Source organism: Micropterus salmoides, unplaced genomic scaffold, assembly GCF_014851395.1.
Source record: "Micropterus salmoides isolate LMB-PRFRI ecotype aquatic unplaced genomic scaffold, ASM1485139v1 Ms_hic_scaffold_1106, whole genome shotgun sequence".
Taxonomy (NCBI): domain Eukaryota; kingdom Metazoa; phylum Chordata; class Actinopteri; order Centrarchiformes; family Centrarchidae; genus Micropterus; species Micropterus salmoides.
The window spans coordinates 1-17,001 of record NW_024040160.1 but is presented as its reverse complement, the minus strand read 5'-3'; the positions used below and the strand labels follow the sequence as shown (position 1 = coordinate 17,001).

At 40.0% G+C, this 17,001-nt stretch overlaps 2 protein-coding genes across 2 annotated transcripts; one reads left to right on the top strand and one right to left on the bottom strand.

Annotated features, from left to right (window-relative positions):
* Positions 1–1,090: 1,090 nt before the first annotated feature.
* LOC119898413 (cytochrome c oxidase assembly factor 1 homolog) lies at positions 1,091–6,008 on the bottom strand. Its single transcript, XM_038712589.1, has 4 exons — positions 5,780–6,008; positions 4,739–4,850; positions 1,806–1,957; positions 1,091–1,181 (listed from the first exon to the last, which is right to left on the bottom strand). The coding sequence occupies exons 2-4, from the start codon at positions 4,830–4,832 to the stop codon at positions 1,101–1,103; spliced, it is 327 nt and encodes a 108-aa protein (XP_038568517.1). The 5' UTR covers positions 4,833–4,850; positions 5,780–6,008; the 3' UTR covers positions 1,091–1,100.
* A 1,873-nt stretch (positions 6,009–7,881) lies between these two features.
* LOC119898414 (biliverdin reductase A-like) lies at positions 7,882–16,684 on the top strand. Its single transcript, XM_038712590.1, is given in 8 exon segments — positions 7,882–8,021; positions 9,762–9,885; positions 12,784–12,900; positions 13,723–13,820; positions 14,842–14,949; positions 15,060–15,228; positions 16,363–16,412; positions 16,415–16,684. Coding segments are annotated over 7 exon segments (864 nt in total). The 5' UTR covers positions 7,882–8,021; positions 9,762–9,766; the 3' UTR covers positions 16,618–16,684.
* The last annotated feature ends 317 nt before the right edge of the window (positions 16,685–17,001 follow it).

Below are 17,001 nucleotides of genomic sequence, written 5' to 3'. Positions count from 1 at the left end.
TTGTTAGATCACATTGCGTGTAGTAGATCCCACTTTGCAAAATAAAACTGCATATTCATTAAGGCAAAAGTAGAAAATAAAAAACAGGCGCTATCTTGCCTTTTTGAAAACGTCATTCTGCGTGCACACCGTTAGTAGCATCAGCTTACGTGTTAATTTGCAGGTGATAACACGTTTTTACTCACGCAAACCTTTAGTAAATCTCACATTTAAGTGTCACTCTGTATGTAAATCTATATGTCACGTTATAAGCATTATCGTAGTTTATATAATGTTCATTATGTAACCTCACAACTTGTGACATATATTGCATAAAACTCCCATGCTCCTATTTCATTGACGCAAGTGCAGGCGCAGGCGCTATTAGGGTGTAGTGGTTTCTTAATACAATCTCAGCCAGTCACATCACTGGTCTCTTAGCTCTGAAACACCTGAGCCAATGGTCATGTGTAAATGGTCACATTATATAGAAACTGATGTGATACAATCTCCGTAAGAGCTTCTGTACTGACAACCTCTTTTAAATCTATTTCCTCCTGCAACAAGTGACAACAAGTTTGTTTGTTCTTGCTATAAAGCCTTTGGCTATTGCTTTGCATTCTCTCAAGGGTTATAGTGGGATTTATATCTTTACATGCAGCAATTTGCTCTTACAGTACTGTGCAAACGTTTTAGGCTGGTACGGAAAAATACTGTAAAATAAAAAAGCTTTCAAAAATAGACATGTTAACAGATTATATTTGTCAATTATCAAATTCAAAATGAGTGAACAGACGAAAAAGGTATGACCACCCTTTGCCTTCAAAAGAAAAGCCTTGGGCCTTTCCTTACATTCATCAGATCCGTGGAAGCTCTGTGCTGTACAAATACCACACATATATGCAAAGTGATTTTCAAGGGCAGGGGGATTCCATACTGTGCTGCTCCCAAATTGATATCACTATGCCACATTAATTTGCCAGCAATTAAAAATGTCAACATCTATGAGAAGCATTTATGAAAGCTCACAATAATTTACACAACACATTAATATGTCACAATAAATTTAATAAAAATTGATTGTCACCATCATTCGCACTGAAGTATAGAACAGAATCTACTCACCTGTTGGTATTTGGGTCTCTAACTGAAGAAGTGTACAGATAACCTCCGTTTTTTGACCCAGTCACAGGGATCTGTATCTGCAACAAATGCAAATTTAAATTAATCTGCAGTGAAAACAGAAATCAGAGCTTTATGAATGGAATTAATATTCAGTTTAATTCATGCATTATAAATGAATCAATTGCTGGATTCATTGAATTTGTTCACATTTACTGATAGTTGTGAGCGGTTGTATGTGCCCATTCAATTGCTGTTTAGCAGTCATTAGTTATGTGTGTAGTTAGTAGTTTAATAAACTTTTCATAAAAAAATTAACCTGATTAGGAATTGTGTGTGTGAAATAAATGGTCACTGTACACCAGTCAAAAATTCTGAGGCAAACCTTCTAGATGAAATTAATGAATTGGTTATCAAGTTTCCTGTTTCAAAGGGTGGTGCCTGGAGTTAAATTCAATTATTTTATGTGAACACTGATTTCTTCTGACAGTCGGCAGTGAGTTTGAATCTGCTCCTTCACACTAACCCATTTTCATAACTATTAAGCAATGTATCACTACAACAGGGACAGGTAGCCAAACAATTGTTTGCACAGCTGACCGAGTCTCCAGCACAAGTGGGCAGAAGTTTTGTAGAAACAGTCTGGTGAAAGCTCCAGTCGAACAAAGAATGACACATTCTGATGACTTTCTAAAACACAATACCTGTGCAGTGTGCTGATCTACGCGGTTGTTTCTGTTAGTCAGATGGATGTTGTGGACTTTTAAAGGCGGGGCCCCCAAGCTTTCCATGGCAAGTGGACATGCTTCCAACTTCTGCAGAGCCAGTCTGTGGTAGTCTGACTCGACAAATCTCTCTAATTGGACAGTAGACAGAAAGGTACAAAAAATGTAGAGGGTTATAAAATGACAAGTGTTGAAAACAGTTGAAACATTAAAGTGTAAGCAGTTCTCATTGAAAGTGAACTGACAGTTAAGGAGTAAAAGTTGAGTGCAGTTTGTTGACAAGTAGCAGGTGAAAGCTGTTGCAATGTCAGTTAAAGTGTGAGCTCTGAAAAGCTCAGTTCAACCAGCGTGCGAACTAAACCATGACTTTCGGGGGTCGTACTAGTGACACATAGGGAGTGGGGCGGTGGAGCGTACAGCGCCGGGGACAGGAGATTGCGGAGCAACTGGCCCGCCGTGGACGGTCGGTGATCATTCCCTCTGGATGGATGAAGTCTGATTTTACTCATGGATCCAAGATGACAGAGAAATATAGAAATTAATGGCAATAAAGCATGCAACACTAGACACACAACCTCCAGTCTAGTCTCACGGTGGGACCCAGAGAAGTTCAGAAAGAGTCATCTTTATGCAAAGACAGCTAATCATGGCTGTTTTTATTCCATCGGGAAGCGGAAGCACAGCTGTCAGCAGCTCAACTGCTGTAGACAGCCTGCTACTTTGAGTCCGTTTGTGTGAACAGGGATTGTTGTGTGGGGTTAAAGAAGTTGAAGTTTTGGTTAAAGTAAAAGCACGAGCACAAGTCAAGTTCTTTTTTATTGTTACTTCCTCTGTGGTTTTGTGCCCAGACCCAGCAGACACAAGCAGCGTAATTAATGATTAGTTTTTGTGAGAACAAGTTGGGATTAAATGAAATTCATCAGTAACTGATCCGTGGTCAGATAGCAGAAGATAAAGAAGCAGCTGCAAAAAACATGTTCTGCTAATAAGTAGCTTTTTCAAAAAAGCAAGAAATGTAGAGGAGCTTTGAAGCATCGTCTACTTTACCAGCTATGCTCAGCCTCAGGAAGTTAACTGTAACATTAGCTAACAGTTATATAACTATATTATTATTACATAGTCACCGTCCACCAGAAAAATATATAGCTAGCTGGACTTTGAGGACTTGATCGGCTACTTTACATAGAAAAAGACAGAATATAAGAACTTCTAAAGGTGAGAGCTGTTATTCTACCTGTAAACCAGGAAACTTAGGTTAATCTGATTGTGTGACCAGATAATACATTTTTCTGCAGGGTTTACATGCTGTTTGCATGCAACATTGCGTCATTATGATGTGATGCTGCTATAAACTTGTGTGAGAGTTAAGTTTGTCAAATACTAGATATGTTGGCTTTTGGAGTGTGTGAAGTTGCCCAGCTCACTTAGTGACTGTTCTTTTGCAAACTGCACTCAGCAGTGTTGTGTTATGATGTTGTCAGTCATATTTCATAATTACTAGTGTGCTTTCTGCTTGGGTGATTTTCAGTGAACACTATTTTTGCCACAGTACTGAGCCACACACTGTCTTGGGATGACTGAATTCATTATATCATTGTATTGTTATTTGTGAGTGAGATGGCAGCACTTGATTTATTGAACAGGACAGGCAGACTTGCTGCCTGCTCAGCTGGACTAGTCATCAACGTTTCACCAATGTGCGTGATTTGACATGCCAGCTTGGCTGGAAGTTCAAATAGCCTAATTAAGGTGGGCTTTAGCATCATGTGTGTGTGTGTGTCTGTGTGTGTTGGTGCAGTCTGTCTGGTGAGGCGAAGGTGCTATCAGGTGCCTGTGGTTTGCTGGGTGTCAATAGCTTTGTTAATGAAAGTGCGGGTGTTAGGGATGGGAGGAGGGCCCTTCGTAGCTTCAGTACCTAGGGGCCCCTGGGGGTACTAATCCGGCCTTGACAAAGGGACATTAGGGTGGGGTAGAGGAAAGAACCAAAGTTTTGACACTGTTTGTATTGACTGTCCCGTATTTTACCTTTTGGGGGCAGGAGAAAAAATATTTGAATTAAACAAAGAACACTTACAATTTTACATCAAAGTACGTTATAACTACCTGAAGTATTCCTGAGTGAGCTTTATAGAATACAGAATGTCTCTGCTTTTCATCTACTTTTCTTTAACACTAGGGCACCGTAAAGCACACTTGGAGATGGCAATGATGAACCACATCCTGAATCACTACCATTACTTTAAATCAAGATTTACCACTTTATCTTTGACCACATGGTTGAAACCAGGCACCCCTTCTTTTTGTCTCTTATGGTTGAGGATGGTGCTAGGTAGTGGCAATCCAGTCAACTCATGTGAGGTAATGTCGTCACCTGCAGGTTAAACTAGTAAACTGCCTCTCACTCTTTTTTTTTCTGCAACAGTCAGTGGACTGTCTGTGTCGCTGTGCACATGACAAGAACCATAATGCATGTACATTTGACCAGATCAGATGTGTGAGACTGAAAACCGACCAATTCTGGTAACCGGCTGATCAATCGGCGCATTTCTGGTTAAAGTTATGCACTTTGCAACCATTTCGTTACATTTATTCATTCAGCTGACACTTTTATCCAAAGCGACTTACAATTGCTATATATGCCAGAGGTCGCACACCTCTAGAGCAACTAGGGGTTAAGTGTCTTGCTCAGGGACACGTTGGTGGATGTGTCACAGTGGGGGATTGAACTCTCACAACAAAAGCATGTGTCTTATGCACTGCGCCATCATCACCCCAAGCAGTGCAAGTCCAGTGAGATCAGTTTAAATGTCAGTTGAATTGTGAGAGAATAAAGCAGCTGCCTCCACAACACACACACACACACACACACACACACACACACACACACACACAGAGCGATCATTTGTACTCACTCTGCAGCAGATAGTACATGGTGCCGATCCCTCCACCGGTCAGCACTGTAGTGAAGATGGTGAGCTGCTGCAGCTGACTGGTGGAAACTCTCATCTTTTCTTCCTTGTAAGCCTGCACAGACAGACACTGTAGCTGGCAAAATATCTTACATAATGAAGTAACTATGAGTTACACCACAGGAACAGAAGCAGCAACTGCATTAAACATCGGAGCTCACAAACCTTTTAGCCTATGGGCTTTCAAACCATGAAATATCTAAACCTTTGCTCACAGAATCAGTTTCTGCTTTGACATTTTCAGTGGCAAAAACATTCACAGTGGGAAATAAAATATAAATGTTACACTGCACTGCAGCAGCTTTCAATAACAACCTTGCTGCAGTCAGCTGTCTGTTATCACCTACTCAAAAAGCTTGAGGTTCGTGGTAATGAAATATCACCGAATGTCTAAAATAAATATGTTGGCATGTATGAGTTTTAATCAACTTGTAACTTGTGAAAAATATTCCAGCGCCTCTTTCTTCCCTTGTATAAAAATGCTTTATGTAAATGGACCAGAATTATGTGCCACACCACTGGTACTGAGTGCAAATCCTGAAATATACTGCAGTTATGCTGCTTATTATGTTATATTCATTTATATATTTGATGTTGAAAGTGATGCAATAAGACACTGAATAAAAAAAAATTGGCCATATTTGTTTATTTATCTAATTAAGCTCTATAATTTAGATACTAGTACCTGTTCATTAGTTAACTATTCTAAAAAATACTAAATAACATTTTCATTCTTAATACTAGATTTTTTACTAGTTATGGAAAACTTATGGAATAGATCCTTACTAATAAGTAACGTTAAGTGGCTTTTAAATAGCGACTCCTAATTTTAAGTACTAAATGTTAAAACGGCTCAGCATTTCTACGATCCTGGCCATGACCCTGAACGTTACAGCTAACAGCACAAAGAGATGTTTGCGGTAACGTTCACTGTCTTTATGATGTAACGTTATTGTTTGACTAGAATAATTTAATGTGCCTTACCGCAGGAAACTGTGGAGGATCTTCCTGCTTACTTTCTTCTCGGAACACTCCACGAAAGCGCAGCTTCAGCTACAGGGACATTCCTAAAATAAATGAAAAATGTGTTTAGAATCAGTGGGAAATCAGTGGCTTTTCGTGTGTGTGTGTGTGTGTGTGTGTGTGTGTGTGTTTGCACGTGTATACTGTCTAACTGCAGCTGATCTTCATATGACATGACAGCTCTGTGTCTGCAGCTCACCTTGTTACACACCAGTAGGACGCATGGTGGGACGACTCCGCGCCTCTGTTTACATCCGTAAACGTCACACGGACTGTATCGGGTGCGCTCCATTAATACTCTGGCGTGTGCCTTTCATGTTCGGCCAGGCGGCTTTGTGTTATTTAGCAAGTTTGATAACATCAACTAGAGATTTATAGCTAGCAGCAAGTGACTGAGCAACATTGTGTAATTTTACCACAGAATAACATCTCTGTGAATCCTTTCCATAATTCAATTTTGCGGATTTTCTCAAAATTTTGTTAAAATTGAATTACATTTGGTTGGAAACATAGCTAATGTCTCAGTAGACAACTTCTCATCAGCCATTCCTTTATTAACTCTCAACTTTGGGTCAAATCAGAACATGAACCCAGATCACGCCCTTCAACAAACTTGCATTTAAACATTTTCATATCATAGAAGTAGCTCATGCTGATAGGTCTTTCTGGTGCTATTGTCTTTCCCCCTGCATTCTGGATTCAGGGGTATATATTAGGAAGTGTGCATTTGTAGACTAAATATGTCATAATGACCTATGACACCTTTTTCAAATACTCAAAGCAATGCAGCAGAGTGTGGCTCTCAAAACACATCATTTCATCTCAAAAATGCCTCATTTAAAAAAACAAGAGGGGGCAGTTTTTATCTATCTTATCTGTGCATTACAGCCCTGATAACTCCATGGGTGTTTCAAACTGATATTGAGTTGAGTATGAACTGCCCGTGGAGTTATTCTTGCTCATGTTCAGAGAAAATCCTCATAATGCTCTATTTCCCACAACTGTAATATGGCAATATGGCTGTGAATTAATGTTGTTACCTGGAGCTCTATTTACCCGGCCATAATATCCAGTAGATGGGCCTTCTTTCAGAAGCAATATTAGTGCACAATGTGTACAGATTGTAACTTACTTTTATTTTTCTGGTCATTGTTCCTAATGGCTTAGCCTATGTTAACCACATTACTGACACAAATACAAACACAGTTAGTTTGTAGGTTTGATGCCAGGGTTTATTCAAAATCTTAAGCTGTGTTAAATGCCTTACAACTGTTTTGAGTTCAAACAATCTTGTTGTTGTATCACAAACAAATGTCTGAGTGTGGGTTCATGTCAAATGTGTACTAGCCCACGTAGAGGGCTTGTGGGACCCTTCTGGGCTGAGGTGTGATGGGCTTCGGAGCATGCAAGTCAGGACTCGGCCACATCTCCCATAGTTAGATACAGGTTGAGGTTTGAAAGGTTGTGGTTACCAGCGTAAACCTGGTTCTCTGAAAAGTGCTCTTCTGGCATGAATAGTCTACAGAAAAAAAGTTTTAACAGAATCAAATTTTGGAGAAACACAACCCGACGTCACGTTGCGATGGCCAGCCTGGAGAGTGCTAGACAGTCAGCCTGAAATATCAGTGAACCCAGCACTATCCAGGAGGAGTTCATGGACCCAACTATGAAACTACTTCAGTTTCAAGTTATGTAAGAACATCTTAAAAAGAGTGAAAAAGCAGAAATAGACAATCCCATTGTCGTGAATGCCACACAGGAGACATGAGTATTTTCTATTAGAGTATTGATTCATTTCATTGTACAAACAGGATTAAATGGCAGTTTTTACAGCATTTAATTTGTAATAGTAATATAATCATTGTAATGTATTTAAGTGTGTTTTATATGATTTGTAAGTACAGTTCTTTGGTAATACCTATTACTGAGTCCATAAATTCAAACTTGATTATAATATTTAGGAATTAGTGAAGAAAGAAAACCCCGCCCCTCTCCCACCGTAGGCCTGGCTCACCACTGCAGCATAACAAGCGCGCCTTATGTAATGCCTGCGACAGATAGTGAACCGCCTCGCGCAGCAGACTCAACAGCAGAGAGGTTGTTATCCAAGCGCGAGCTTCGTGTTATGTCATCTCTTTACATACGCACAACAAACACATCCAGATTTCTTCGTGTGGGTCGCGGAAGAGCGAAATAAAAGCAGGTAAGTGAGCAGCAATGTGTCCTTTAATTTCTAAGGCTTGTCCTGCAGAAAGGCGACGAACAAATGGCATTACTGTAAGTTAATGTTGAGTCACAAAAGGACAACTGTCCCCGGGTCACATCGGCCCGGTATTCTGCTTGGACTGTGCTGTTTTTGGATTTCTGATTAAAGGAAACTTAGACACGGGAATTAAAATAATATCGGCACCAGCTGTGCTCAGTTTCTACCATTAGTATCTATATTTAGATACTATAAATGATTACCATAGATTACTTAAAATGGTTAACTTAGTCCACACAGGTGCAGTCAAGCTCTGACTTGCAAGTCAGTGGTCTTTTATTTATGACTTATGGGGCATTTTACAGCTGAACACAACCTTCACAGTGTAGGAAGTACTGTTATCCAGCTCACCACTGCCAACATCACACTTCCTTATACATTGTGTAACCCAGAGGTTTTCAAAGTGGGAAGCTGGCCCCCCCAGGAGGGCTCCAAATAGTTTCTGTGGAAGCTCAGTGAGTGTGAAACAATATTACATTAGTTAGCAAAATCAGACCACATAGAATAGCCTATGTCTGTGTGACTTAGTTAAAGAGAGAGTTCGGAGATACAGTAGTTTTGGGGAATTGTTTAAAAACCCACTTTATCAAAGTCAGAAACTAATAAATATCTTAGGACAGAGCTTTTTGTAATGTATTTGGTGAAGTCTGAAGTTATGTCACACAGCAATATCATTCCACCATGATCATAACCCTAAATGCATCCAGGAACTGAGCAAAATTAAGCAAGTAAACTAAGGCGGGTTAGGAGGTGACTTTTCCCAAGCTTTGACTTAGGGGAGGTCCACAGTCTCAGACTTTGAAAACCCCTGCTGTATAATATTTCAAAACGACCTCTCTACGGCAGCTATGTAGTTTAGCTTTATGAACCCCCCCCCCGGTGTAGCCTGTATTGTTGTTGCTGGGTTCACTGTCGTTTATGAGTTGTGCCAACTCAGCAAAATGTCACTGAAAAGAAATTAGGATCTGGAAGTATTTCTTTGTTACTCATTAGATCGTAGTGCAGAGCTCTAGGCCTGTAGAGTCTTTGCTTGTCACACAGGTAAACAGTCCACTGAACTTTGTGTGAACCTTTTGACCTGAAGTGCAGTTTACACTAAAAGATAAACATAACAGGTTTTCTTTAAATTGATGGTGGATATTTTTACACTCATTGTCTTACGTTATCACGGCAGTCAGACGTGAATAAAAATGTGACACTTAATGGCCAAGACAAATTTAGACAAATCCAACAGACCATAAGGATTCACAGATAATCTAAATGACCACCTCTTCTAAAGAGAAAAACCTTTTTAATGCCTATGTAGCATAAATGTGAAAATGGACGCTACTTTTCATCTAAGGGGGAATGTTAATACAATGCTATGCTGTATGTCTTTTCGGTAAATCATATGCGGGTAAAACTAGCAGGGAGTTTTACGTGCATATGATTTACCACATGGGATAGTTATGAGATGAAGGTAAAACTGCATTGATGCTTCAGTTCTCAGCATAAGTCAGACTATGTTGGACCAGCTGTATATTAAACAGTTTCTTCAAACTAATCCGCTGGACTGTTGGGTGGAATTATGACCTGAATATTTACGTAATCTTGCTACGGCCCTGGTTTAAACATATGTAAGGGGTCACTTGGCCCTTCATGCACTGAACTACTCTTTAACCTCTTCTCTTTGCTTCTCAGTCAGCATGTTTGGAGCAGTCGTGGTTGGCATGGGCACAGCAGGTTGTGTGAGGATTAGAGACATGTTAGCTCCACAGCCTGGCAGTCCTGCAGAGAAGCTCACTGCCCGAGGAGTCATATCCAGGTAATACGCACATGCTGCACAGCATGCACAGATAAACACAAGCATTATTTGCCATAGGCATAAGTAACATAGGACATGGCCTGAAACAACCTGGGGAGGGCACAGAGTCCTTCTGCGTGCACTCTGTACCTGTCAGTGTGTGTCCTTAAAGAAAAAATAGAAATAAAGATACATTACAGATACATTAGACCCTTTCTAAAATAATGACATCCACACTGGAATAGGAATACTTTTTGATGTGTGTGTGTGGCCAGTCCCAACATGAGAATAACAGAAATCCACTGTGAGTAGTCACAGTTCAGCCCTTAAAGCTGCAGTCGGTAAACATTGAACATACAATGCAAAACTTTGCATAAGTCTCTCCCTCGCACCCACTTCACACCGTAGAGGTGTTTCGGAAGATCCTAAATAGTAAATAACTGTCCGGGTAATTCATTGTACCCTGATTTTTGTTTAGAAATGTTTTGATAGGATACTTGTCCTTGTAGTGAATTAACTTTTGCGATTGGGCTTCTTTTATTCTTCTCGTTTTTAGGACTCCAGCATATTTTAGCTTCTTTAGCTTCTTAGCTTCTTATTTTACAAATCAACTATATAGATCGTGTTGCGTGTGTGTGTGTGTGTGTGTGTGTGTGTGGACTGAATGTGGTTGCTGCTACTGTAACAAATTATAATTTCCTCCGAAGTATCTATCTATCTAAAAAGTTAGTTCTAAAATAATTCCCTACTGCAGCTTTAACTGGACTGTTAACGAATAAAGTCATGTGGCATGGATAGCAGTGTAACAGCAGCACAAACTACAGTCTCTAAAAAGATCATAAAGCTGAATCAGCTTCTCTCAAAACAATCAAATGTTCAAGAAAGGAAGATTTACTCAACTTTGATGACTCAGTCATAGTCATACCCCTGAGTGAACACAGATTTTGTCAGTCTGCACTTTTACATTGTACATCAGTGTTTCTCACAGAATGACAGCGGCAGCGGCTGCTGTGTAAGTGTTTTCTCACTACTTGAAACTGCTCACCTGGCTTTACCCTTCAGTTCTGTCTTCCACACACTCACACACACACCTACACTTCTGGTCTCTAATTGCAAACACACCTGATTGCCCTGCCTTTTCTGTCTCTCTTTTCCTGTATGTGTTTGATCTGCATGTTTTATGAAGTTGCCAAAAAGACACAGAACTTTCACAGAAAAGTCTTTTGGAATTTTCCACCCACGCTTCGTTTTCAAAACAGTACTGAATGACATCTGGGTCCCGTTTCAGAAAGCAGGTTCAACAAACTCTGAGCTTATCCCTGAGCTCTGAGTTGACTGAGCCTGAGATGTGAAACTTTCGTTTCCAGAAAAGCTGATCAGAATCAGTTCAGTCATCTCAGAGTATGTTGATCCTGATGGAAGCGCGTGCGTGTGGATGAAAAAAAAACCCCATCATCAATGGAGCTCCGATACTACGATTCACCATAACTGAAGATGAAAATATTAATCGAACAGATTAGACCTACTCATGGACCTGTGATTGAAAAGTCACAGTCCGACCCAGTAGGTTAGCCCAATAATGATTTTTTTTGCAGTGGAAAATGTGTCTATAGGTTCAAAACGTTTTAGACATTGATACATGATCTTACTGATTTCGTATTTTATGAAATTCTGTCAAAACACATTCAGACTATCAGCAGCTAATAATGAAAAACTCACTTTTAAACTTATTTTAGGCCTGTTTGTTTCAGCTGCACCACAGTCATCCTCACTCAGAAATATTCACATCATATCCAGTTGATAACTACGATAGAAATGTTCCAATCAGTGCGACTACAATATGAAAGATTACTGTTCATTGATCAGTTTTATACAGATTAGTTTAAACAGTGATTATTGCAGTAATGTAGCTCACGGTAAGTGTTTTTGTGCAAATGTTGCCAACCTGACAGCTGCCTTAATGTCCACAGAGTCACTGTGTTATAAAGAAGGACAGTGTAGCTTATAGATTTTATTCTGTGCTGAGGATAAATCCACAATGTCAAAAGATAGCTCTCTGTCCATACATCGATGACAGATTGATCATAAAAGCTGTCATGTTTGGTTAAAAAAAACAAATAGCCTTTCTAACCGGGATCTCCAAGTTTCTAAAGACGTAATTGCGTTCAGATATGTGCTTTGATATGGACAGTATGAATGAGGAAATGTCAGACTGCCACTTCAGGCTCTGCAGGAGGAGTCAGAGAGAAACTCAGCATATGTTGTATGAAGTAAACCTCCTCCTGAGGAGGTTAGGTTCACAGCGTAAGTTGCTGGGGTTACTGATCTAGAGTTTATCTGACTTGGAAGAAGACCCTCATCTCAGGCTTAACTTACTCAGGGTTTTCACTAAACCCACTTTCTGAAACAGGGCCCTGGACTGGTTTGTTCACTGTTTACTGTTGCTTCCTGGTCCTGGTCCTTGTAAAATATCCACTGTGTCTGCGTCTTGTAACATAATACCAGATAACATATCTCTGTGTTTCTCTGCAAAATGCTAAAATGGTTGCCAAATATACCTGGGCCGCCCGCCCAAGGAAGGTCTATCTGTGGGGAACACTATACAGCTGGCTAGATAGCTGCAGGTGAAATGATGAGGTGGACATGAAATATGTCAATCAAAGGCGCATTCATAAATTTATGTATACGACACTGCAATAACGGTTTACAGGCACATGCGATTAATTAGAGGTATGGGTGCTACAAATAGCCACAATGACAGAGTGGTGGAGTGACGGATTAGACTGTACTACTTTTAGCTAGGTGGACCTAATAAACCGCCAACTGAGTATACGTTTCCATTTTGTATAGTTTACAGTCCGTTTGACAATTTCTTTTCATTCTCATCAATATCATCTTGACAGATGTTTTTGTCAACAGGAGAAGCCTGGACACTCAGGAAGTGAGTCAGATCTCAGTAGAAGAGGCCGTGAGCAGAGACGATATTCATGTGGCATTCATCTGCACTGAGAATATGTTGCATGAGGATAACATCAGGTAATGTGTGAGACAAATAACTGCAAAAAAGTCTCTGCACTTGAGCCGTGTTGCACTGAATTAATCAATCAATCAATGAATACAAAATAAAAGGCAAAATCAACTGAAAGTATCTTAGAAAGGTGTTGGGCCACTGACTAAACTCAACTCAGTCACTGAGCGTACACTGGTAGCTGGTAGGCCACCTTCTGGCCACCAGTGGCAGTAATGAGCTCACTGCTTAGTAAGTAAAGAAAGTTGTCCTTGATTTTACATGTTTTGTATTGACTTAAATTGAAGAGACCTGTTTTTTCTTCCGTGAAACAAATCAGACTTTAATTAGTCTGCTCACAACACAGCTTTATGAAACAGACCGTTCCTGTTAGGTTAATTCAAGACAATCAGCCTGCTTTTCTCAGCCACCTACATGAAACACCCATCTGGTTTCCAGCAGCAGCAGGCAGTTGTTTTCAGTGAAAATACACAGATAAAACCAATGTACACTACCTGCTCAGCAGCAAATAGCAGGCAGAGAAAGTAACAGACAAGCTGGTGAGCATAGTGGAGCACTTAGCATCTCAGTCAGAGTCGGATATTTCCCTCAAGAGATGGTGGAGACCAAACCAGAGCTAAAAGAGAGTGAATATTGGACTGACATTAGTCAGGTGGCCAGATAAACACCTCCAAATGAATGCTGGTGTTGCTGTGTGCCTGCTGGATGTATAAATAGGCAGTGTGTGTAACTTTATCAGGTAATATGTCATATGTAACATCCCATGGAGAAACAGAATGCACAACAATAAGAGTTTCTAATCAGAAAACTCCCTCCTCCTTTCTCATCAGAACTTTTCTACAGGCAGGGAAACACGTCTGTGTTGAGTATCCCATGACCATGAACTACAATGCTGCTGTGGAGCTCTGGGATTTTGCCCAGGAAAAAGGTGAGACTAATTTATAACAATGTGTAAGTACCCATGTATGTTCAATGTGCAGGTCAGGAGGGAAAGTTCAGAGAAATGCTTTCAAAGAGACCATCGGTGAGTTTCAGTGCAGTTATTAAGCAGTAAGACGCCTCCTTAGCAGTGGAAGGAAATTAATTTGTTTCAGATACATCATAATAATCAGTACTTTTGATTAGTGTTCATTTTGTCTGCCATTTTAATATTTACTTAGTCCTGTGTCAAATTTCCTTGTTAATTTTTGTCATATTCAGTCCACTGTATACTATTTTTTAATCAAGTTTTAGTTGACTAAAAGTCTGGGTATTTTAGTCTGATTTTAGTCATTAACCATCATTTTAGTCTTTTCTAACTTATTAGTATAATTTTGATTAACATTTTGGTCAAACTGCTCTAACCAAAATAGAGATATTTATCATTTTACTTTATTTCACTCATCTCACATATAGATAAAATGTTTATTAAAATGGGACGTTAGCTTTGTTGTAATTGTTATTACAAAGGAGACGTTAACTTTTTTCAGTTCCCGGGTGGTTAGCCTTGATATGCTGCTTCAAATTCGTAGTGTTTTTTCCAAAAATCTTATTACCACATTAATTGCCATCCGATATAATTAGGCACTCACAATTTCTTTTTGTCTGCTTCACTGTATTTGAAATTGCATGTTAGTATAGTCACAGTCAGTGTTTAAGGACATTGTCGCCGTCATCATCATTCATTTTTTTGTCATTGACAAATAAATTTAATTTAGTTTGGTCTGATGAAAGTAACACTACTATTGATAACATGGTTTGGGGTAATGACCATCTGTCACTATGAGGAGCATGTCTGGGGTGAAGTTTCACTGTTCCTGATTGCACCAAATGACTTCTACATCCTCAGATCAGTGCTTGGTTCCTACAATCAGCTCTGGGTGACACTTTTGCAAAAACACACTAGCAGTATGTGCATCTCAATCTACTATCTCAGTAAACGTGTGTGTGTGTGTTTGTGTGTGTGTCAGGATTGATTCTCCATGAGGAACACATCGAGCTGCTGACAGAAGACTTCAAAGGACTGAAGAAGGAGGTAGAGGGAAAAATCCTGCAGGAAGGTACTCTGCATTTTACTGGTAAGAGACTATGTGTTTTATCCAAAACTTTCCTCTCATGTTCAACTCAAGCTAAATGTCTGTAAAGAAATGTACATTTTAAATGACTGTGTATTGTTCATTTGTTCAAGGTGGACCTCTGAAGCCTGGATTTGGTTTCCAAGCATTCAGTGGTATTGCTCGCCTCACCTGGTTGGTTGAGTTGTTTGGTGAGCTGTCAGTAACTGCAGCAACCTTAGAGGAGGACTCTGGTAAAAACTACAGCAAGATGACTGCAAAGCTGCTGACATCTGACAACAGGTGAGGGAGGACACATCCATCTGCCTGTATGTCTACCCATGAAAATACTAAAACTAAAAAATGTATTAGGCCATCCCTCAATAATGTCTGACTTCTCTACCCTGTCTGTGCCTCTCAGTCCCTAGTCCATTGATTCCAATTCAAACAGTTACAAATATAGTTACATAGCTAAATATTAAGTAATTTCCTAAAACAGCTGGCCATTGATGTTACTTGAACAGGAGGAATTGGTGCATTTTATCTTATTTCTAGTTTCATATAGCGCAGGTCTAAGCTGTACTAATATTATTAACAGAAACTCAACAGTTCCCACCATGAGCAAGCACTTGGCGATTGTGGCAAGGAAAAGGAGAACGCAGTACCCCCACCGGAAATTCCACATAGAGATGTAAAATAGTGATAATGGTGGTAGTGGATTAATTTATCAATTAAAATGAATAATATATCTAGTAATGATAATAATAATAATAGGACTAATGATAATTGTAGCTGCGGGTGTCGAGCAGGAACATGGGGGGCAGCATAAAGGCCACAACCACAGATCCAGACACTACAGCCCCAGAGCCAGAAACACCGGCAGAAAGCGACAGAAGCAGAGAGGAGAGGGACTATCCACACTTGTTACAGGATATCACTGCAGATATGGTTTCCATGTGGATAATGTTTCAAAATAACAATGTGATGGATTGACTGAAACTTTGTTTTAAATAGCAGAGTTTCTGTCAGAAGTGTCTTGAGGTTTCAGGTTTCAGGTTCGTACAACTTTAGTCCAGTTACAGGCTGAAGTAATGTTTTCTGAAATCAGAATGTTAGTTGTCAGTTTAATAAATACACATTATTAAGTGCTGTTCAACTACCCAGCAAGCACTGTCAAAGTATACTGGCCTCTTGAATCCCACTCTGACCTGTTTAAAATTTAACATTGCAAATTTAGCTACACCCCTAACTAGAAAGGTCTTTGTAGTCTTGTTTAGCATTTTACTTAAAATAGCAAAGTTCACGATCAGTCATTGAGCAGTAGCCAGATTAACATGTTTAAACCCCAATGTTGTAGCCAGCCTCTGCTGTTACAGGGGTGGAGGCAGGTAAATTACAGGGCCATCTAAACATTAATAAACATCTGTGTCCTTCTAGACCTCTGACATGGATTGAGGAACGGGGACCGGGCCGCCCCAGGGCTAAGAACTAAACTTTCGCTTTGACTCCTGCACCCTGACCCAGATCCCTCCTGCACCCAGAGGAGCTGTGGGCCTCTTCATGCAGGACATGATCCACTTCGCTGCCAAGCTGGTGGGCCAAGTCAGTCCAGAGGAGCTCCAGAGAGAGAAAATCAGGATCCTACACTGCTTAAAACTGGCAGACAAGATACAACAACTTTGCCAATGTTAAATGGGAACGCTCCAGATTTTGATAATCATAAACCTTGGATCTTCTTATTTAAAGGTGCAATGTGTAAGATATTCATTCAAAACATAACAAAATAGCTATGAACAAAATGTAAAGTAACAGTTCTGACGTGATGTCAAATGAATTGCGTTGCAGAGTATGTACTTAAATTAGCATGCTAACCTGCTAGCCATACCCGTCCTGTCTTGTAATACCATTTTGTGCCTCGAGAGGTGATAGTGAGTCACTGTAGCATCCAGTTTGCCCTCAGCCCAACATGAGAGGATGGAGAAGTGCCCTAAGCGCTTGTCAATCAGTGATGCTGTAAGAGATCCTCTCGCTCTCGCTCGCACTCCCCGACCTCTCGTTCTTTGCTTTTTTGTCTCC

Coding starts and splice junctions, on each gene's coding strand:
- LOC119898413 (XM_038712589.1), bottom strand. CDS start 4,832: ATGAGAGTTTCCACCAGTCAGCTGCAGCAGCTCACCATCTTCACTACA. Junction 1,958..4,738: donor CATGTACTATCTGCTGCAGA/GTGAGTACAAAT, acceptor CTGTCCAATTAG/AGAGATTTGTCGAGTCAGAC. Junction 1,182..1,805: donor TAGATCAGCACACTGCACAG/GTATTGTGTTTT, acceptor CATTTGTTGCAG/ATACAGATCCCTGTGACTGG.